The sequence below is a fragment of the Vipera berus genome, assembly GCF_964194415.1.
Source record: "Vipera berus genome assembly, chromosome: 4".
NCBI lineage: Eukaryota > Metazoa > Chordata > Lepidosauria > Squamata > Viperidae > Vipera > Vipera berus.
This window is the reverse complement of record NC_138206.1, coordinates 122877605-122900878: the sequence shown is the minus strand read 5'-3', so window position 1 is coordinate 122900878 and position 23274 is coordinate 122877605. Positions and strand designations below refer to the sequence as shown.

At 44.5% G+C, this 23274-nt stretch overlaps 1 protein-coding gene across 2 annotated transcripts in view; it reads right to left on the bottom strand.

The window, feature by feature from the left end:
- The window catches only part of NAT8L (N-acetyltransferase 8 like), a gene marked incomplete at its 5' end in the record, with an annotated part of 34060 nt that overhangs the window by 5506 nt on the left and 5280 nt on the right, over nucleotides 1-23274 (bottom strand). Inside the window, 4 exons of one of the 2 annotated variants that reach the window (XR_014026446.1) lie at nucleotides 3720-3982; nucleotides 4921-4972; nucleotides 5198-5385; nucleotides 16573-16758. Coding sequence is in view for 1 of the 2 variants with exons in the window: in XM_081327780.1 (XP_081183906.1) it covers nucleotides 16573-16737 (165 nt within the window). Of the gene's footprint in view, nucleotides 1-3719; nucleotides 3983-4920; nucleotides 4973-5197; nucleotides 5386-16572; nucleotides 16759-23274 lie in introns of those variants that run through there. The other variant, XM_081327780.1, reaches the window with a different exon arrangement.

The following is a 23274-nucleotide window of genomic DNA, read 5'->3' as shown; positions in this document are numbered from 1 at the left end:
CGGTTAAGAGAGAGAAAGCTAATTTGGGGTCAAATCCAACCCCCACCTCTAGGACATACCAAGAACGGAGAGTAAAGTGTTGTACTTGATGGTCCTTTTCCAAAGTGCTGTAAGAACCAGAAGGTTTTTTTTTAATGGAAATGTCAAATAATTGTGAAGCTGAGGCAACGGGCTACTCTGCTCTCCGTGAGGTCCAATTTAAACAGACTGCGTGGTCATTAAGAAGAACTTACCCTTGCAGGGTCACAAGCATCTGGTATGGGATGCATTTCATCCCCCAAAACAAGGCCTGTGTTAGGTTGCTGGAGATTCGTGGTTTGGTTTAGCACGATGAGGCCTATTTGACTACAGCAGCGATGGGAACACCTCTGGATGTCCTGAAGGGCCAAGGTTTGTAAGCAGACCCTGGAGAAGTCCTGCCCTCATGGTTGTTAAGAGGGGACTCCAACTTGATAGACAGAATCAATGGGAGATACCATCCCTTGCATTCATAGAGGCCCGCAGGGAAAGGTTTACGACAACCAGGCCAGGTCACCTGGAAAGATTCTGCTTGCCTGCCCAGCAATAATTTTAGACTGAGGCAGGGATGACATCAGAATAAGAGGTCTTAGTTTACGATGGGAAATTTGTTCAACCGAAATCAAAGAGCTGAAACTTCTGAAAATCAGAAACATCACTAAGTGAAAACAAAAACTCTTCAGAAATAATAAAGACAGCCATAGAACACAGTAGCAAAATTATGCAGAAAGAAAAAAAATAGAAAAAAATATATCTGCCAAATTCAAATCTTCAGTCCCAGCACGACTCCCTTCTGTGCCTGAAACTCAGAGGGAGACCAGATTTTAAGAGGGAGGGGATTCGAGGGGGGATCAGAAACGTCCCTTTCCAAGGTCCCGTCGGACAGCCTGCTTGGGGCCGGGGGGGAAGTGATCCTGAAGGATCCTTGGTGCTCTCTGAACTTCAGTAACATCATCAGTGCTACTGCCTCATCTCTAGCACTGAGGACGTTACCTAGTTGGGTCAGGAAACGTCTGCAAGGAAACAAGCAAGCTCAGAAAATACCTCCACGTCCTCCTCCTCTCTGCAAATCCCTCCTGGCACTGATGACGTTACCTAGTTGGGTCAGGAAACGTCTGCAAGGAAACCACCCAGCTCAGAGACCACCAAGCGCGCTCATCTCAACCCTGAGCTACAGACATCCCCCCTTTACTGCAACTGGTCCCATCCGATCTGACCTGGCAGGCAGACTCATAAGGCAATGGCTGCCCCCCCCCCAAGACTGCAGCCAGACCCGGAATCTGGGAGGGGGCAGGAATTGTTCATCCTCTTCACCCTCCCCTTTTCCAGTAGAGCAAGTCAACTTTGCTCTCCAATCTATAATTAAAATGGTGGATGAGAATTTTTAAATTATTATTATTACAAGTAGTCCTCAACTTACAAAAGTTCACTTAATGAGCATTTAAAATTACAACACCATTGGGAAAAAAGAGACATATGACGGTTTTTCACTTAGCAACCGTTGCAGCATCCCCGGGTCACGTGATCAAAATCCAGACGCTCGGCAACTGACTCGTATTTACGACAGTCGCAGCGTCCTGGGGGTGGTGGTCCTGTGATCCCCTTTTGTGGCCTTCTGACAAAGTCAAGGGGGGAACCAGATTCACTTAACAAACGTGTTACTAATTGAACAACTGCAGTGATTCACTTAACAGCCAGGGCAAGGTCGTAAAATGGGGCAAAACTCACTTAACAAACGTCTCGCTTAGCAACAGAAATTTGGGTTTGGAAGTGGTTGTAAGTTGAGGACTATCTGCATTATAGACAAACCAGGCATTCAGCAGCATTTATTTTAAAACAGTCGGTAGCAGTTTCTTGCAGTTTAGCAACTTTATAGCCGGGTCTCACCATACTTATTTTCCCCCTACTGTTAAAAAATGGGGGGGGGAGTTACTATTTTCATTTTATCTCACCCACCAACACAGCTTCCAGCTTTCCTGGCAGATTTCCTCCCATCGCATGTTACTTTTATTTTAATACAATTCTTCTCACGTGTGACATATGTAAACTCTCTTCCCATCTCAATTTTTCCAGCTTATCCAAGTTTGAGCAGGTATTATTTCCTTATGTCTTGAGGAAGTAAAATACTTCTGAGATCATTGCAGACCAAAGTTTGTCTGGTGGCTTCATTTAACCACATCTCCTCTTTACCTCTTCCCTTCCGTTTTTCAGTAGGTCACCGTTGCAAGGATTAATTTCCAAATGGTTTTAACTAAAGGATATTCTTTCTTTTACTTCTGTTTCTCCAAGACTGTGCTTCTCCAATAGTGAATTAAATCTCAGCTAATCACCAGTGTGTGTATTGGGAGAGGGGGTGTATTTTAGGCTGAAGAAAGTTCAACAATGACAATTCTCATTATCTAATCCTTTTATACCTAGCCTCCGTGTGAAAAGAGGAGGGGGAAAGTGTTAAAGAAAGACTTAATAGGCAAATCCCAACTTATCTTGGTCAGTTTCTTGCAGAGGTGAGCTTTGCCACCCAGGTAAGTGGAGGACTCCCCTCCCTTTTTTTGAGGATGGGGACACTATTTTGGGTGGAAGAAGTGAAGAGAAGAAATGCCTGCCTTAAATGAATTTGGTTAATTGTATATTATGCATAATTTTTATTTAGAATGTGATTATTGTAACTATAATCCTGTATTTAGCTCTGGGAAGTGGGTGGGGGAAGTGGGTGGGTTTGGGGTGGGAGGGATTTGGGGATATATTGTAAAATTTTGTTTTTGTAAAACTCTTTAATAAAAAAAATAGGAAAGAAAAATAAAGATAAAAAAAGAAGAGACTGGACAATCACCTGTCTGAGATGGTACAGGTTCTCCTGCTTGAGCAGGGGGCTGGACTAGAAGTCCTCCAAGATCCCTTTCAGCTCTGCTCTGCTCTGCTCTGCTCTGCTCTGCTCTACTCCTACTCCTATTCTGTTCTGTTCTATTCTATTCCTACTTAGCGGACCACCTTTCATTTAATGACCATTCCAACTTACAATGCTGAAAAAAGTAACTTATGAGCTTCGTTACACGATCAGAATTTAGGCACTTGACAATCGCCCCATGTTTACAACGGTGGTGCCGTCCCGAGGACAAACATGATCACCATTTGTGACCTCCTGACAAGCACAATCCAGGTAGGAAGCCAGATTCGCTTAGCGAATACGAGAATCACCTAGCATGGTGATTCTTTTAACGACTGTGGCAAAAGAGGTTGTAAAATCAGGCACAACCACGACCACCTTGCTTGGCAACAGAAGTTCCTGCCACATGTGGCCATACACAGAAGACTACCTGCGCCCTTGTAGCTTCATAAAGGGAAGAACTGAAGGCTCCCGAGACACCTGGCCTCACCTGGCTTCATCCACAACAAGGCAGATTGATGGCATCCCTCTTGGATCCAACTGTCCCGGATCCTGCTTAAGGGTATGGGCAATGTGTCTCTGTCTCTCTGTCTCTGTCTCTGTCTCTGTCTCTGTCTCTGTCTCTCTCTCTCTCTCTCTCTCTCTGTGTAGGGAAGCTTAAGGATTTTGCTGCAGGTGCTGATAACCCATTTATTGGGGTTCAAACAGAAAATGATGAATCTAACCACACCACTGCTGGGGACCTGGGACAATAAACAGGGTGCAGGACAAAACACACACACCACCTGGAACATTAGGAAACCCCCCCCACAAACTTCATTTATTTCTGCAGTACAAAAGGGAAGCCAATTAGAAGAACTTCAAAAATACTGAAGTGGCTGCCATTTGGGGAAGACCTGAGAGGCAGAAGGTGCACGCGTGCATTGCCTTTTGGCTGAGAGAGTTGGCCCTCTGAGGGGAGAAAGTCCCGTCTTCCGATAAATGTTCTGGATATTTCCTGTAAGCAACGACATTTCTGCAGGTATTCCTGGCCCACCACCGGCACGAAGACTGTCACATTGCTTCTTGGGACTCCTGCTTCTGTGGAAATTAAGAAAGGAAAAGCCACAATATTGTCGTGGCTGCCATATCGAAATGCATCTTTGAATGTTTCTTTCACATTTTTGATTCTTGTTCCAACTTCTAAGCTCATGTTGTAGAAAGCAATTTGTAAAGTCCTTTTAGCTTTTATACAAAAACTGCACTATGCTGCTCTTAGTCCAGTTTTTAGTGAATTGATAGCATAACTTACTCAACCAAAGTTTTCTTCATGTGACTCTTTAAGGCAGTGTGTGCCAAACGTGGCAGTTTTAAGATGAGTGGACTTCAACTCCCAGAATTCCCCAGACAGCATGACTGAAGTCTTGAAGTCCACCCATCTTAAAATTCTCAAGAATTTGAGAAATATTGCTTTAAGAACTGAAAGTGACATTTAAGTATTTTGCAAGTCTGGCTGCACTTACAAAATGAGAAAGGAAGAATGCTCTCTCCCCACAACGCTTTCTGAATAGTGTTTCTGTGATCCAGGAGGAGATTTTGGGGTCACTGCTGTAACCAGGAGAAGCAAGGCTTCTTTCTCAAAACTGGGGAGGCTTCAGGTAGCCCCATCACCCAAAACCCCTGGTGCCAGGATGAAACATCAAAAACACTAGCTGGATTCTACCTAGGCTCAGATGCTTAAAAATATGAGCCTCTGGACCATGCAGTCCAGCATAAATCTCAATAAAGGAAGGAAGGAAGGAAGGAAGGAAGGAAGGAAGGAAGGAAGGAAGGAAGGAAGGAAGGAAGGAAGGAAGGAAGGAAGGAAGGAGGGAGGGAGGGAGGGAAGGAGGGGAGGGAGGCAGAACCAAGATCTTCTCCTGCTCTGGCTGCATGTCCTTCCCACCCAAAGGGATGCTGGACAAAACCCAAGGAATCCCATCCTATGTCAGTTGATGTAAGATTCCCTCCACCAACAACGCTCATTGACACAGGCCTACCTTGCTCCTCATCTCCAGCACCTGAAGGCCTTGGGGTTATTTTTTCCTGAGCCTGAAAAAAGCAAGAAAATATGAATCTGTACATATTCGAAAAAGCATACCCCAAATTTCAATCGCCACTGCCCCACCTCTCTCCTCCTCCTCCTCCTTCTAGACCCAACTCCAGCCTGACGCCCACCTTCACTTGCAACTGCCCTGTCACTTCAAATTCGTCCTCCTGTCAAGCCTCCCACTATATGCTCCATCAACACAGCAGGCAACAGCACAATGCACTCACCAAAGGAGAGCTGGCGGACGCTGGTGGTTTGCAGGAGAAGCCTTCATACTTGCCAGTTATCCCGGATGGTCCGTGAGGCGGAGACCGTTACGGCGGCATTGCTAGGGAGAGGCCAAGGGCCTGGGTAGGGGGGGAGCCACTACCAGAGCTGCTGGGGTTATTGTCTCATCCACCAGGGCTAATGACCTCTGCAAATAAAGAAAGTCTCTCTACGCAACCAATCTGATGCAATCAAGGCACAGCGTCCAGGCAACAACAGGCACACAAGTGAGGCATGTGATAAATAGAACACTGTTTGTGCCCTACAGTGGAATGAGTCAGACCTCCAAAATGTGGGGAGGACAGTCAGTGGCTAGAACTAATTTACCCACAAACAGTGAAAGTAAATGGTTTCTTGCAAGCCTTAAAACTTAATATTGGTTTATGACACAGTCTGTAGGTGATTGAAATGCACCAATATTACATGGATTAAAATAATGTGTTCCACACCCCAAATCAGCCCCCTGTCCTGGTTGCAAATAAACAGCGAAAGATTAAAATGGATGGTCAGCCAAGTCAAAGGGCCACAGGAGTATATCAGACTGGGTGGTCTTGCAGCACCAAACATTGATTAAATTCCTTTCTGGGGATCAACATGATTATAGGATAACCTGCTGTAGCAGAAAACCACATAATATTCTGAGCACTTATCAGTTTAAGAAGAAAGTCGATCCACGCTCAGTCAACAATTAGGATCATTTATTCTCTCTGCGACACCAGTTTCCTGGTTTGATTAATATTGTAAAATGCCTGTTTATCTTTAAAAACACATGCCAGGAAATTCAAAGTGAAATTTCCTCTGGAATAATAAATGCATTTATAAAAATCATACAGGAATATACAGCATTGCTTAAGAGAAACAAGAAACCATTTCAAAGATATACTTGGAAGAATTGAGAAAACTATGAACATCTGAGAGATGGCTACGTTAATAGGGGGATTTATAAAGATTTATAAAGTTATTGCATATCCCGAGATATCCAAATATGATTAAGAACAGTATTTATGCATTTACTTGGTATGATTTACGTTAGCCTTATTACAGAGTTTAATATTACAGCTCCTGGGCCTTTGATCTCAGAGTCACCCTTGATTTAACATCTTCTGTTCTAGGAAACTTCTAGAGAAAAGTTTGGTATTGGGAAGATATTTCAATATATTTTTGAATCTAGTGCATTCCAATCTTTGTGAAGATTTAGAAACTGACCAACTTGATCATCTGATTAATTATTTGCAGGAAATTTCACATGGAAAAAGTAAGCCCCATTCCTACATTTATCAAGACCTGAAAGGCCTAAAATTGAAACTGGGTGCAACAGATCAGCGGGGAATGAAATGAAATGGAAATGGGGAAAAAATTGATAAAAGCCCATTGTTAGGCAGAGCTGGGAGGAACCTCTTCAACTGAAACCTCAGACATTTCGTGTGATTTGCTCTTTATTGTTGAAGTGTGTGGTATCACCAGACCTAGACCAAAGGAGCTGTCTGGGGCCTTCAGAAAGATGAAAGATGTCCCTGAGTTTGGAAAGAAATTTTAAAAGATCACCAAACAATTGGATGCAAATCTTTCCGAGGTGCAAAAGATCATGGAGAAGATTTCAAACAACTTGCCAGGAGACTGAAGGGATGTTATTGTGCTTATGATTTTAGTGTAAGTTTGACATTATCCGCCATTTTATATATACTGTATAGTAACCATTTTATATTGATACTTGTACTGTTATTATGTAATCATTGTTTTGTTATTTTGTAATCATTATTTTGTAGTCAGATGCTTTATGTATTTTGGAAAAGTAAAAGCCTCGTGTTAAAGGGGAGGGGGAAAAAGGAGCTGTGGTGGAGCCTGGGTTGCTGTGTACGAGTCATCATCTAGGAATTATTTTTCTGTACCTTTTGGTTCCTAGTACCGAGACCAGATCTCTTTGTTCTGAAGGGGTATAAAAGGTGGAAGACATCTTTCCTGGTTGTTGCCTTCATCTCTGTACCAGCCACGAAGAGAGATGTGGCCACCCGACTCTATTCTGATCAAAATAAAAGTTGTTTGCTTGCTGAAACCCCGGCTTGGGAGTTTCTTTGGCTCTTTTAAATTCCTGAGTAATGCTGGGGCGATTGTGAGGCTAAGTGGAAAACCTCACAAGTCGCTGCCCCACCTCTGAGTCCTCCAGCCTTAGAGCAGAACACAGACTGACTTTCCTCCACTGGCTGGGTCAAAGCTGCCCTGGGCAGGTCAGCAGAGGAGACCCAGGACTCTGCAACCATCACCAACACATGGCTGGTGTTGACCTCTCATCACCGTGAGGGAGCTGCGATGGTCATAAGTGGGGAAACCGGTCCTAAAGTTACTTTTTTGAGCATCGTCACATCTTTGAATGATCATTAAAGGAATGGTTGTAAATTGAGGACTATCCCTATCAGTTCACATGGTCTGAACTGCTTCAGTTAATGCAGTCTAAAACCACAGGAAGATTTTTTTAAAAAAAAATAAATTAGTGGCATCACACTACAGGTTAACGTTTAGATGAAGGTTAGTTTTCTCACCCATGTGAAGCTGTATTTGTAGCCTTGTTTTTTAAACACCTATGTGAAAGTCTACGTTAAATTCTAGATAACCTCAGACTGAGAGGCTGGTCCATTTTCCCAGCCTCTGAAGGAGCTTCCAGAGGAGAAACTGTTTTTGCCAATCACGCTTCTTTCTCCTTGAACAGAACTGACAGCCCCATCCAGTCTTTTGGCAGCAGTCAGAAAGCAGTTATCTAACGACGGGCAGGTTTTTTAAAAAAATGATGTTAGCTGTTTTTGTTCTTTTTAAAATCAAGCCTCAAAAGCATTTCATTTGGTTTTTGCATTGCAAATTGAGTCGCAGTCTGGGGAAAATTCATGGCGAGGATTAGTTACATTATTCACTTAAATAATCCAAAATAAATATAAAGTTCACCAGAGAAAAACAACTTTTCATCTGAGTCTTAACAAACACGGAATTTTTAAACTTAAATGTCTGGATCAACACAGCAATCCTTTTGCGATCCATTTTGGCAGAGGTTTTCATTTCAAAGTTCAGTTCTGGGCCTTTCCTGAATCTGGGACAAGCACAACTAAAGGCCGAGAAGATTCTTCGGCAAATTCCCTGTTAGATGTTTTGTGCCAGCCATTGGCAGTTCCCCCAAAAGGTCATCAGATGGGAGCAAAGAGGCTTCTTTGCTTCCACTGGTGGGTCAGGGGTCCCCCGGCCCCTGCAGCCTCATTGGCGAGAGTATTTTAAGGTTAGGGAGGGGCCGAGACCCCCCCCAGAAATACCTCTGCTCAGGGGCTGCTCTTTGTTCTCCTTCTTTCTTTCTCTTTGCATGCATTCTCTCTCTATCATACAAGCATGGATGCCTCCATGCCATATAGCTCTTTCTATATAATCTATCGATGAATAAAGCTTCATAATGATTGCATCTCTGCATCCTGCCTCTTTTACTTGGAAGCACCTTAACGATCCATCGATCTCTCGTGAGTTCATCTCACATTCCCTTCGCCAAATTCAACTTCCCTCCGTCCAGTGCGCTCCCACAGAGAGGGCCTCCTCAGGGTGCCGCCGATCAAAGAATGCCGATTGGTGGCCCCCAGGGGGAGGGCGTTCTCTGTGGGCGCGCCGGACCTTTGGAACCGCTTACCGGTCAAGCTCCGGATGGCCCCCGACCTTCGCTCCTTCCGGTGCGATCTCAAAACCTTCTTTTTCGAACAAGCTGGCCTGGTCTGACGGGATGGGGTTGGGTTTTTATAATTAGTTTTAATTTTTAATATGTATTAATTACTACGGGCATAGTTGTTTAATCACTTTTTAATTTTTGCATTATGTTTTTTATTATGTATTGCCCTGTTCACCGCCCTGAGTCCTTCGGGAGAAGGGCGGTATACAAATTAAATTATTATTAAATTATTAAATTCCTGTTTTGTCGCCTGTGAACCTCCCTTTGAACGTGCCTCGCCGAAGGGCGGCTGCTCTCGGTCGCCCACTGTTCTCCGGAGGAGTTCACACATTGCCACAAAAGGGCCTTCGGGTCAGCATGTCCAGTCCAGAGAAGGGGCTTCGAGCAGTGGTGGGATTCAAATACCTAAACAACCGGTTCTCTTATTGGATGCAGGCCTGGGTCTCCAAGGCCTAGAACGGACGTCCGGAAGTGGCATCCACGCACTTCCAGCGGGCCGTTCTAGGCTTAGGAGGCCTCCCAGGCCTAGAATGTACTTCCGGAAGCGGTGTACATTCAGCTGGTACCGGTTCTGCCGAACTGGCGCGAACCGGCTGAATCCCACCACTGGCTTCGAGCTATGAAAACCCTAATAAGCTTCTGCCCTTCGCTCACAACCATTCATCCTTTTGCCAAGGGCAAAGGCCCTCCTGCTTTCCATCCGCCCTGCAAGGCACCCAGCTACTACCGAGGAAAGAGGAGCCTTGGTCTTTGGGGCTCCCAAACGGCTGATTGGAGGGGTCTCTCTCTTCTGGCCGATTGGCCTCCCTTGCGACGGATCTCCCGTCATAGTGCAGGTGGTCCCCGACTTACAACAGTTCATCGGGTGACTGCTCCACGTTACAGTGGCATTGAAAAAGGTGTCCTTTGACCATTTCTCACACTTACGACTGTTGCACCATCCCTGCGGGTCACCTGATCAGAATTCAGACGCTTGGTAACTGGCTCGTATTTATGATGACGGTCGCAGAGTTCCCGGGATCACGTGATCCCCTTTTGCAACCTTCTGACCATCCACGTCAAAGGGGGAAGCCAGATTCACTAAACGACCGTGTGACCAACTTAGCGAATGCAGTGATTCAGTTACAAACTGTGGCCAGGAAGGTCACAAAATGGAAGAAAATTCACTTAACCGCTCTCTCACTTAGCCACAGAGATTTGGGGCTCAGTTGTGGTTTTAAGCCTCTACCTCCGTCCGGGCTTTGGACACGAGAGAAAGTGCAGCTGAATAGAAAATAGGGCATTTCTGGGAGGCAATAAATTATCTGCACGCCCAGCCCTCCTTCGCCATTTTTGCGCCACCCGCCCAACCCACGCCACACAGAAAAGTTCTGCTGCCGCCTGTGATTGCGAGGAAGAGGGGGCCTGAGAGGGAGGGAGAAGAAGGATCGCCTGAACGGAAACGGCCTCTCCGCTGCCTCCTCGCCCAAGAGGCAGGAAGCAAGTCAGGGCATCATCACCTAAGGAGAAAGTTCTGACGTGGCGGGAGCCCTGCCTTATCCCACAGAAGAAGCCGAAGGGGCCGGAGTGGGGAGGGGGCAGAAGACACCCCAATCCCCATGGAGAGGGAGCTAAGATGGAGAAACCCACCCTTCTCTTCCTGGGAGGAGGAGGAGGAGGAGAGGGTTGGTTTTTGACCTACTTAGAAGGAGAGGCAGTAATGAGTGGAGAAGAAGACCAGGTCTTCTCAAGCTGAAGTGCCATTTCTAGCACCAGCCAACAACTGTTGGGCTTCGAAGGAGAAGCAGCCCTCTGAAGGGCAGAAAAGCCAAGGGCGATGGCCTTTCCCCACCCCACGCAGGGGCCATTGCCTAGGACCGCTTCGAGGGCGCTGTGGGTCTCAGACCAACCCTTCCCGACTGAAACTGTGAGGCAGAAGATGTCCCCGAGCCGTTGACAGCTTAGGCATAGCTCAGAGGTCTCCAACCTACGTTAAGCCTTGTGGACCTCAACTCCCAGAATTCCCCAGCCAGCACGCCGTAACATTGCTAAGGCTGGAGACCCCTGGCAGAGCTGATCAGCAGCAGAAACAGAATTAACAGCACAAGAACTCTCCAAGGCCCGTCAAAAGAGGATTATTATTTTTTTTAGAATTCAGAGCCCACCCTTCCTTCCTTCTCTTTCACCTTTACCTGTCACTCTATTCGAGGTCTCATTTTCGCTTTTCTTGCTGTTTCGTGTCTTCCTCTCCCTGCTTTCCCTCTTTTCTGCACTTCCCCCATTTGTCCTCCCTCCCTCCCTCCCTCCCTCTTCTTCCACTCTCCCTTCCAACTGTTTATGCTCTCTGGGTTTCTGTTTCTGCTCCTTTCCCGGGAGCTGACTTCTCGTTCCTGCCTCTGCTCACCCACTCCCCTATCTCTTATTCTGTCATCACTCCCACTTCTCTGGGTTTGCATTGTGTTAAGTGGCACCGTGAGCTTCCAGGCCCTCCCAAAGAGGCTTCTGTTGTGCAGACATCCTGCCTCGTTCTCAAGATTTGCCAGGAAGCCTCGCAGAGCCCCTCGCTTTCCATTTTTAACTCCCCCCCATCACACCTCACGTTTCTTTCTTTTCCCTCCCTTTGCAAAATCTCTGGATTCGCTTGAAGATAGTTATCAACTTCTCAACGCTTCTTGTTGAGCACAAAAATGCCTAAGTTGTGTTTTTAAAATAGTAATCGAAGTGTCTGATGATTTGTTGAAAACAACCTACACCTACTTCCTGTGTCAGTAAAGTCTGCATTAGCCGAGTTCAACACGCTCAGGAGAGCCACAGAGAGGAAGGGAGGGTTTGTGTGTCTGTGTGCCAAGGGATTGTGAGACGGCCACAATTCCACCTCGACATTTCTCCAGCCTCTGCTCTAAGCTCATTCATGTCTGCATTGCTTTGTAAGTAAACTCTGCCTTGCGTAGCAAGAGATCTGTTTAAAGACCAGCTGCTTTCGGCTGTGTGTGACCCTCAGCAAACTGCCCACATGGCCCACAATGGGAGAGACACCAACACATCTCTCTCTCTCTCTCTCTCTCTCTCTCTCTCTCTCTCTCTCTCTCTCTCTCTCTCTCTCTCTCTGTGTGTGTGTGTGTGTGTGTTTTGCAGGCTTCCCAGCCCCGTCTTAGAAAGAAGACACACCTCTTCCCTTTAGTCCAGCAACCAACAAGGCACACTTCAGGCTTAGCTTCAATTTGTCGCTCTCCCTAAATCAATTTAATGAACCAAATAATGATTCAACACTCCCTTTGCTTCACAAAACCGAGGGGAAGGATCCAGGAGGCTCCCCGGATCCCAGAAATTTGCATGCTTACGGTTCATCCCACCCAGGTATCGCTCAGTTGTACAGGTGCATTCACCTCAGTGCCTCCCACATGAGGGTCTCACGGTATCACCCTAAGTAGCTTCATTTTTAAAATTTCACACCTTGGAATTGTTTCCCAGCCATCCTCTCACTTTGCTTCAGAAATGACTAACAAAAAATATTTTTGCTGAGCATTTCAGGTCTACTAAAATCTCAGCTTCATAAAGCTTGGCACACACAATATGCTCACCGAGCACTAGAATGCTGTCAAATGCTTTTGGTTTTCAGGGGAAATTCTCCTCGATGGGAATCTGTCTGCTCCAGATCAAAATCTGCAAGCTGGCAGGCCCTGAATCACAGGAGTGCCCAAAAACTCACCCCTTTCGCCTCCCGGACGCAGACGGACACAAGGTGTGGAGCTGCACCCGCCAGCCCCCCCGTTTTTGGCCCTGTCACTCCATGGCTTCCTTTCATATTTTTTCCTCTCTTTTTCCCCCCCTCACCCACTCTCGGTGGAAAAGGGCCAGCGCAAACAGTGTGTGTGTGTGTGTGTGTGTGTGTGTGTGTGTGTGTGTGTGTGTGAAGCATTGTGCTACGAATGAGGACTTGTTCCTTCTCTTCTGCTGCTCCTACTCTAATTGCAGTGCTGGGAAAGAACAGCCGACCTCGGTGGACCAGAAATTAACTTTGCAAGGGGTTCCAAATTCGCAGCTGACAAAGGGGGGTGGGTGGGTTGGGAAGCCACCCTTCTCCGCGTCCTGCAAACGCACTCGGCTCCCCGGCCATTCAGTCCGTTTCCCAAGGCAGCAAAAACCAACGGAGAAAACCTCCGCTTTGCTTTGCAAGGTGATCCTGTTTGTTATGCTCTTCCCCAGCACTTCCTGCAAGTCCTTTGGCCAAGCCTCCGGACGAAGGACAGCCGGTGTTTTCCCGGGACATTGAAAGACGCCCCCCGGAGGGGCAAAGCCTGGGAACTCTCTGAAACCACACAGGCGGTCCTCGATTTAGGACCACAATTGAGCCCCAAACTTCTGTTGCTAAGCAAAGCTGTTGCTAAGTGAGTTTTGCCCCACTTTACAGCCTTTATTGACATGGTTGTTAACTGAATCACTGCACTATTAAGGGACTCCGGCTTCCCCCACCAACTCTGCTTGTCGGAAGGTGACGAAAGGGAGCCACGTGAGCCACCGGGACACTGTGACCGTCGTAAACGTGAGCCGGTTGCCAAGCGCCTGAATTTTGATCACGTGAGCCTGGGGATGCCGTAGCGGTTGTGTGAAAAACGGTCATAAGCCACTTTTTCCAGTGCTGCTGTAACTTTGAAGGGTCACTAAATGAACTGTTGTAATTTGAGGACTACCTGTCATACTGGAAGTTCTGATTACAGAAGTTTTCTTGAAACAAGATGCCGTTTATAGAAATCTTTAGAAAAACTTCCCTGAAGTTTCCCAAAATATCTGAAATATATTCCAAATCCATTTCCCCTTTTCAACAAGCAACGGCTCCTGAACTGACTTGATTAAAAGCTGATTGTTACTGCTAGCTAACACAAGAGCTTGGAATTACACAGGCATAACCATCTTATTTTTTGTCTAATTTTAGTATATGTGCTGCCGAAGCGAGCACGACCATCTTATTTTTTGTAAACCTTCACAACCTGAACAGAGGTCTCCCCCTTTCAAATATATTCCTTATATGGATCAATCAAAGCTTTCCAATAGGCTGGAATGTAGAAATATTTTTTCTGAATCAGCAAAGCAAATTACAAAAGCATATTAATAGAGGGAATGGAAGAAGGTCCCAAAAGCCTAGGAGCGCCTGATCCGCTAAGCGACAAGTGAGAAATATTCAGTAATTGGCATAAAAGATCCGGACCCCATAAAACAGGGTAAATTCGACTGATTTTGCTCAACCATTGTGGTCAATCCAGGGGGTATACAAACAACATTTAAATATGGAACATCCCACCTATGGATCTCAACATAAAGAGCCAGAGATTCAATATAAATCGGAACGCCATCTTTCTATTTGTCCAAAGGCTCTATGGAACCGTTACGTATATTCTGGAGAAACAGACTATTGGCAGCAAAAGCTGGAATTTCACTTCTGATAGGATTTATTTCCTAGTTAGCAATGAAGATAATTTGTTTTTAAATTGCTTTATGTGTTTATTTGAAGTTATTTCCTCCTCCTTCACCACTACTACCACATTAAGCAAAAATGGCTTACACGATGTTGCAAGGAATCTTGTAAACGCACATTTTTAAGAAACCTTTCACAGTGTTCCCGAAAGTCAAGCGGCAAACGAGCCCTCCTGGCAATCCCCGTTCACCACATTTGGTCCTCCTTCAGCTTCTGCTGAAGGGACTCCGGATTTTCAATGTGTCTAAATCAAGACAAACATCCACACTCCGAAATCTTTAAAGGGCAACTTTGAAATCCCCCAACCCACTGAGATACCCTGCTCTGACGTCAATGCCCCCCAAATGGCAGAGAGCTGAAGTGCTGCTCTGTCTTCAAACTCATGGAGAGAAGGGAAAAGATGCTCCAAACTGGGATAAAGAAGACATTCCACTAATTCAGGAGCGTTGTAGGCTCTGTAAATATGCAACACAATTTTACTAACACCCTTTTTTCTTACTAACCCCTGCCCTGAAGTGATCTGGAAGCTTCCTGAGGCACAACCAGGGTTTGGCCACACTCTGCCAGAGAGAGGCCTCTCCACTTCTTCTGCTGGGGACGGGCATCCCAAACTGCATTTTAAGGATTGACCCCTTCCTCATTGGACATCGACAAACGCGGTCAGCAAATCAGTGCCAGCCTTGGGGATCTGCCTTTCTTCCCTTCAGATACTCTTTCAGGCACCCAAATAGTGACGACGAAACTCACATATCGTAAACCGGGGCAGCCTTCTGCCAGATGGAAAGACACGGTTCAGTCTCCATTCAGATAGATTGAACTTATATCTTGGTTCACAAATCACTTGAACAACATTCCTAGATTTCAAGACGAAAGACAACACTTACACCATTTTTTTTAAAAGAGAGAAACCCTATATACAGACAAAGAATTGATTAGAAGGATACTTTGGGAGCACACAAAATACTTCACAAATGGACTACAGGGGATATATATATATATATATATATATATATATATATATATATATATGCACACAGATCATACAGAAAAATTTTACTGTATGTTTTTTCTCTGAGACAGAGCAAAATACAGTATTGTGGTTAAGTTGCTGGCTGAGAAACCAGGAGATTGTGAGTTCTAGTCCCGCCTTAGCCATGAAAGCCAAGCTGGGTGACTCTGGGGCAGTCATTCTCTCTCAGCCCAACCCTACCTCACAGGGTTGTTATTGTTGTGGGGAAAAGATGAAGAGGAAGGAATATTGGTATGTTTGCCACCTTGAATTACTTATAAAATAATAAAGGTGGGATAATAAACAAACAAATATATAAATATAAGTACCAAGCGCTCTGTTTTGACAAGGTTTTTAAAAATACACACACACAAACCACACAAACACACCCCTCTCAATAAATTAAGAGTGACAGATCTGTCTTACAAAGTTATCCATGCCGTCATAGAGGAATTTCTGAGTCTGGCTGGTCTTGAAAATGCTGAGAAAGGCCAGACAAGGTTGATGCTTGGGCAGGGGTCAACGCAAAGTTCAAGGTTCATCCTGAGGTGTTGGATAAAAGATCTCAAAAGAAGGCAGCGAGGGACCCTCCTCCAAGGCCCACCACGTCTTGCCAAGATAGCTACCTGGTGTCTGTGTAATTACCAGGGATTGAACTCAATTGGAGCCACACTTTCCTTTTCACTTTACAAATGCATCTTCCACATATCCTGAATTTGGATGGTTTTTGAAATATGTACAAACCGATTGGTTCATTTTTTGTGTGTGTATAGGTACCCAATATCTCCAATAATACAATCTCTAAACCTTTACCCAGATTTCTTTTTTCTTTTTGCTACAATACTTGAGAAATACAGGAGATTTTTACAGGAAAACCAAGTAAAGTCCCATCGACTGGATTGCCTGTAGCATTACACACCTAATACGGTGAAAGTGGAAACCAAGGAAATTCGCTAAGATGCAACTCTCAACGCTTGCATGTGAACCTGAGGACCAGTGTTTAGAAAACGGCAGAATATTTTCCCATTGTTTACATGTGAAGGTTTGCCCAGGAAGCCAATAAGCCCGATATTCTGGACACACGACGGGCCCTCTTGTTCTCTGCCTGTCAGGAGGGCACAAGGGCAGATGTTACATTATTCTGGGATGGCCGGCCAGCCCCTTCGTGGGTCTTGTCACTCACCTGGGGATTTCATGTAATATTGCTCAATGTCAGACATGTCCGTATTCAGGGCGCATTCGAGATAGTTGAGGATAACTTTCCTGCTGAAGTAGTACCTCAGGCCCATCAGAAAGACGGGCAAGCAGCAGGTCAACAGCAAGGACTTGGTCACAACAAAGCATATTACTGTGGAGACGAGGGAGAGAAATAAACAACACCTGTCAGAAAAGAGAATGCAGCGTCCATTTTGGAACACAGAGCCCCAAAGCCACACACGTTAACTTGATTTGTACCCACTATATGAAGGTTGCTTATGTCACACAGTGTACATTCCTTTCTGTCTTTCTTTGGCTAATAAAAGGATGTTCTATAATAAATATGCAGGTTAGTCCTCCACTTACAGCAGTTCATTTAGTGACCAAAGTTCCAAAGTGATTTAGGACCGTTTTTCTCACTTAACAACCATTGCAGCATACCTACGGTCATGTGATCAAAATTCGGACGCTAGGCAACTGGCTCACATTTACGACAGTCACAATGTTCGGGGGGGGTGTCACGTAATCCCCTTTCGCGACCTTCTGACAAGCAAAGTCAACCAGATTCACTTAACAACCGTGTTACTAACTTAACAACTGCAGTGATTCCCTTAACAACTGCAGCAAGGAAGGTCATAAAACTGAGCAAATTTCACTTAACAATGTCTCACTTAACAAGAGAAATTTTGGGCTCATTTGTGTTTGTAAGTGGAAGACTGCCCATATTAAGATCTGACTTCTCTTTTTTAAAAAAAACCAAATATTTCAATCTTTGCAGCCAGCAGTGAAAAATGACTATTCTTGATCTGCCCTCACCCCTGCTGAAGGCCACCCACTGCCTTCAGGGAAATGTCTGTTGAGATTTCTGCATTGTCAACTACTAAAGGATCTGGGTGTCGGTAATGGCCCATGCCATAGAGCAGGGGTCCCCAACTCCCGGTCCGTGGACCAGTGCCGGGCTGCGGCATGCCGGCAACCCATCTGCCCAAAAAGCGAGGCCCCATCCGCGGGATGCAGGCAGCACACAAAACCAGTGCCCCGCCCCAGTCTGCGGAAAACCTCTCTCCACGGAACCGGTCCCTGGTGCCCCAAAGGTTGGGGGCCTCTGCCATGGAGGGAGCTGGGGGAACTGACCGCCCTCTCTGTTATCAAATGAAGCTTAACCATGACAAAATTCAAATTCAAATTTATTTATTTATTTATTTTATTTAACATGCAACACTTAATCCTGTTTCTTGGTATTTGATCCACGCTACTTTATTGGGACCATCAAAATCTTTAATGCAAGTAGCCGGCCTCATTGATCTATAAAGCAGCAGAAATATACGTATCTGTCTCAATTTTTGATGACATAATGCAGCTGGGAATGCATTTAGAATTTTCTTCTATTTTTCATTTATCTTTCCAGTGCTGAAAAGGAAGTTTTTTAGGCATTCAGTCATTCAAGGGCGCATATCAAATCGATTCATCGCCAACAGAATTTTACTAAGAGCAACTGTCTGAGGTTCCCTGTCATAAGGTTTACGGATTGCTTGTTACAGAGCAGCTCCCATGAAGCGGCCTCCAGGGAATGACAAACAGTCCTGCCACCTCCCACGTCCCCCCCCCCCGTCTCAGCCGGATTTCAGCTCCCTTGGCTGCTGCCGTCACTGCCGGAAGCTTCCCAGAAGGCCACTTTGACCCGGGGCATCTGTCCCTGCCCTCCTCTGGGAAGACAGACACACACACACACACACACACACCCCGATCCAAGTGGGACTTCCGAGATTCCTTTTTGCCTTCTACAGGTAGTCCTCAACATACGACCACAATGGGGCCAAACATTTATGTTGCTAAATGAGACATTTGTTTTTGCCTCATTTTACGACTTTTCTTGCCATAGATGTTAAGTGAATCACTGCAGTTGTGAAGTTAGCAACACGGTCATTAAGTGAATCCGGCTTCCCCATTGACTTTGCTTATCAGAATGTCGCAAAAGGGGACCTCACGATGAACTGTCATAAAAGTGAGTCAGAGTATGAACTGTGTGGCCGTGGGGATGCAGAAGCGGTCGTAAGGGTGAAAATCGGTCCTAAGTCACTTTTTCCCCAGTGTTGCTGTAACTTTGAACAGTCACTAAACAAACTGTCATAAGTAGAGGACCTAGCTGTACAGCATTTCTCCAGAATGCTATCTTGTCTCCCTCCACTCTATAAAAATTCTCTCGACTTTTATTCTTAAAGGTTGAGTTTTCCATCAGTCACTGCCTTTCTTTGAATCTGAAGGTACCACGTTTACACTTCAAGATTTGTCGTTGGTGCTTAAGTGATGTACATTAAAGTACAACTCCTACTTCTTGTAACTAAGAAATTGCTTCATAAATTACAGGAGCCTTTTTTTTCACAGCCACCTCATATTTCTCAGCTGATTTATATTCAGTGTGTGATTGAGTATGATCTAGATGTAACCCAAAATCTAGCAGCATTCAGGATCCTTTGGTTTGTGCGTCTGTGTGTGTGTGTGTGAGAGAGAGAGAGAGATTGATGCTGAGTCAGCCTTTTTGTCCAAGTGCAAAAGTTGTTTCTGTGCTGAATTTCCCCTGGTTGATGAAAAAGTGAATTTTGCAACCGAGCCTCTCATTTACCCCTTGGCAGGTCCGTAAAGCGAGGAAAGCTGATCATGAGCCGTGGTTTCATTTACTGACTATTCTGCTTAACCCCTGAGCTGCTAGTTCCGGTTGCAGTCGCTAAACAAGGACTACTGTGCTGGGGTTTGAATTATCTTTCTGAAAATTTGGGTATTTTTCCTAAAGAATAATTGTTTTACCTGCAAAATGAGGAGAGGTTGCAAATTCCTGAGAACCTATCTGAATATTATGAATGCACTTATGCCATGTATTTTTTTTAAAAAAGAAATCTTGATTTTGCAACATATCACGTGGAGATACATATTTCCTAACAACAACAAAAACCCACTACAGATCACCAAACACCCCCAAAGCAACAAAGCACCTCGAAGACAAGATAACATAGCAGCCATTTAAAAAACCCATAATCGTGGACAATTATAGGACCTTGGTTATCATCAACTTCAGCCTGAGGTACCAGTGTTTATTGCACTAAGAAAAAGCCGCTGTTTTTCAAAACCACCTTAGTTCCAGGCTGCTTCTCTCCTTGGTTAGTTTCCATCCGTTGCTTCCTGTCCTGCCTTCAGGGGTTAGGAAAAACAATCTGACACACACCCCCTCTCTCTTCTTTCGGGCAGCCCTCAAATACTGGAAAGCTTCCAGACTCTGCACCATCCTGATACCCTTCCTCCAACTTCCTCCACGTTTCTCCCTGTCCTTTCTGAATGGACCAAAGAAGACTAGATAATTACTCCCTGTGATCAAGACGGTATGCTCCTGTATACAGACCCAGGGTGGGACTTGACATTTTAGGATTATATTTCATATGGTCACCAAGGCCACCTAGATCTCTTTCAAGAGTGTCCGCCATCTTACACTTCAACCTGACACTTCTTGCATTTCTTCTTTCTTCAATCTCATCCTATTTATTTCAGCCTCTTGTTCTATCCTGCCCAGATCTTTTTCAATCTTCTTCCTCTTCCAACACTCTGTTATCTGCAAACTTTTTAAAGCACCCCCTCAATTTCCTCACGTAAGTCATTAATGGGAATGTTGAAAGAAAGCTAAGGACAGAATCCGGTGGCGGTCCACGTTATATTTCCCCCCAACAATTTCTTGGCAACAGATCCATGCTGGCTCCTGTTATTTCTAGCATACTTATCCAAGCATTCACAAGCCTGCTGCTTGATGCTCTGTTCCAAGATCTTCCCCAAGATCAACACGAAGGAGTTGCCAGGATCCTTGTTTCTTCTTTTGAAGATGGGGGTGACATTTGCTCTCTGCCGTCCTTCGAGGACCTCTCTAGGCCTCCCAAGATTTTTGAAGATTGCTTAAAGTATTCTATGGTTGCCTCTGTTTCTTCAGCACTCGAGGATGTAATCCATCTGGGCCAGGAAACATATGGAATGGGAATAAATGGAATAGAATGGAAGGGAAGGGAAGGGAATGTAGAATAGAAATAGAACAGAACAGAACAGAACAGAACAGAAAATATGGAATAGGAACAGAATAGAATAGAATAGAATAGAATAGAATAGAATAGAATAGAATAGAATAGAATAGAATAGAATAGAATAGAATAGAATAGAATAGAATAGAATAGAATAGAATAGAATAGAATAGAATAGATGGAATGGAATAGGAATAGGAATAGGAACAGGAACAGGATAGAATAGAATAGAATAGAATAGAATAGAATAGAATAGAATAGAATAGAATAGAATAGAATAGAATAGAATAGATGGAATGGAATAGGAACAGGAACAGGATAGAATAGAATAGAATAGAATAGAATAGAATAGAATAGAATAGAATAGAATAGAATAGAATAGAATAGAATAGAATAGAATAGAATAGAATAGAATAGAATAGAATAGAATAGATGGAATGGAATAGGAATAGGAATAGGAATAGGAACAGGAACAGGATAGAATAGAATAGAATAGAATAGAATAGAATAGAATAGAATAGAATAGAATAGAATAGAATAGAATAGAATAGAATAGAATAGAATAGATGGAATGGAATAGGAATAGGAATAGGAATAGGAACAGGAACAGGAACAGGATAGAATAGAATAGAATAGAATAGAATAGAATAGAATAGAATAGAATAGAATAGAATAGAATAGAATAGAATAGAATAGAATAGAATAGAATCAGAGTTGGAAGGGACCTTGGAGGTCTTCTAGTCCAACCCCCTGCTCAGGCAGGAAATCCTATACCATTTCAGACAAATGGCTGTCCAGTCTCTTCTTAAAAAATTCTAGCGTTGGAGCATTCAGTGTTTCTGGAGGCAGGTTGTTCCACTGTCAGGGAATTCCTCCTTAGTTCCAGGTTGCTTCTCCCCTTGATGAGTTTCCATCTGTTGCTTCTATGACTTGAATTGACCTGAATTCATTTAAACTAGCTAAATCCTTCTTTCTTTCTCCTAAGCTGCCGTTCCTGCCTCCCCCCATGGCATTATGAGCTATAGTTCTATTTTCCTTCTGAGACAGGAACAGAGTTAGAATTTTTCACCATCACCCTTAACTTCACTATTCTCTCATTGGCTTTGTTTTTTATTTCCAAAGAACAATTTTTTGTTATTTTTTGCATCTCTGGCAAATCTCAGCTTATTCGGAGCTTTTCCCTTCCTGACCGAGTTCCTGACAGTTTCTAGAGCCTATCCTGAATTATTTATTTGGTTTTGCTACTTTCCATCCATTTCCTCTATGTATCCTTTTTCTCTTTTATTATTTTAGTGAACTTGGCATGGATCCAGCCTGGCTTCTTTAAGTTTCTTCCGTTTTTCCCCCTTTCTTGCAGGGACTGTTTGTGATGCTGCCGTCAGTATTCCGTTTCATAGAACTTCCCGTCTTTTTCCACAGGGTGTGTTACAGCCACTAAACTTTACTGTCAATATGGTACATTGACCCTAGGGGTATATTTGATCCTACCAAGAAATGGCCAGAAAACTGTTACCCACAAAATTATTTCAGAAGTTGCTTTGATCATTGTAGTTGTTACCCAAAAATCTAGTAAAAGGCAGCTACAGAAAACTAAGCGTATCATTTCCAAGACAAATTAACTTTACCCAGAACGAACTCTAATCTGGTGGATTATGAACCCACAGTGCCCTACCATTCTATGAATTTACAACTTTCTTTCTCTCCTGGAACCATTTTATTTCAAATTAAAGTTCACATTAACATACCAACATGCCAGCATCCTGATCCTTTGATTAATTATTCCCAGTTTTGCTTAAACTCTAGACTGGATCAGCCGTGCCAGCTTGGCGCCCCTGGCCTCCTCTACCCTTTTCTCAGCCAGTCCCACTGTGGCCTACCCTACAGGTCCACCAGCATCCCGTCTTTCCGTGGTTTTTGTCCCTCCCCTCAGCTGTTGCTTATGTCTCTTAAGTGTTATCAGACCACTCGGTCCTTCCTTCCTTCCTTCCTTCCTTCCTTCCTTCCTTCCTTCCTTCCTTCCTCCCTTCCTCCCTTCCCTTCCCTTCCCTTCCCTTCCCTTCCATCCTCCACCAGTGTTCCCACATTGCACATCCTTCCAAACTGCCCATCCAAATCTTTCTGGACCCTCTTCCTCATTTCCCTGACCACATCAATATATTATCAAAATTAATTATGAAAAATTAGTTCAGTACATCCAGGAACACTTCAGTCATGAATTATTTCAAGCGTGCAGAAACATTTGGACCAGGTTGAATTGACTATATTTTAAAAATTGACCAACCGTCCAGACTATCCTGGTAGTGGCTCAGTGTCCCTCTTTCCAGCTGAGTTTTAGTTACCAAGCAGAAGTCACCAGCATCTCTGGCCGGGAGCCACTGTGTGTGGACCAGCCTTGAAATGGTTCACAGCCTGCCCAAAGGGTCCCGTGTGGCTCACAGGCTGCATAGGCAGTTCAGGTCAGGAATTCTGAAGGCAACTGTTCGGGGGGAAGGGGGGGGGCTGAATCCTTAAGTCAACTGGCTCTAGGAGAAGCAACAAGTGCAAAATGGAGCAGAGGCACCTGGGCATCTAAGGAGGAGACCTCTGCTGAAAGAGAGAAGAGCAAGAAAGCAGTTTTCCTGCCAGAAAAAGTC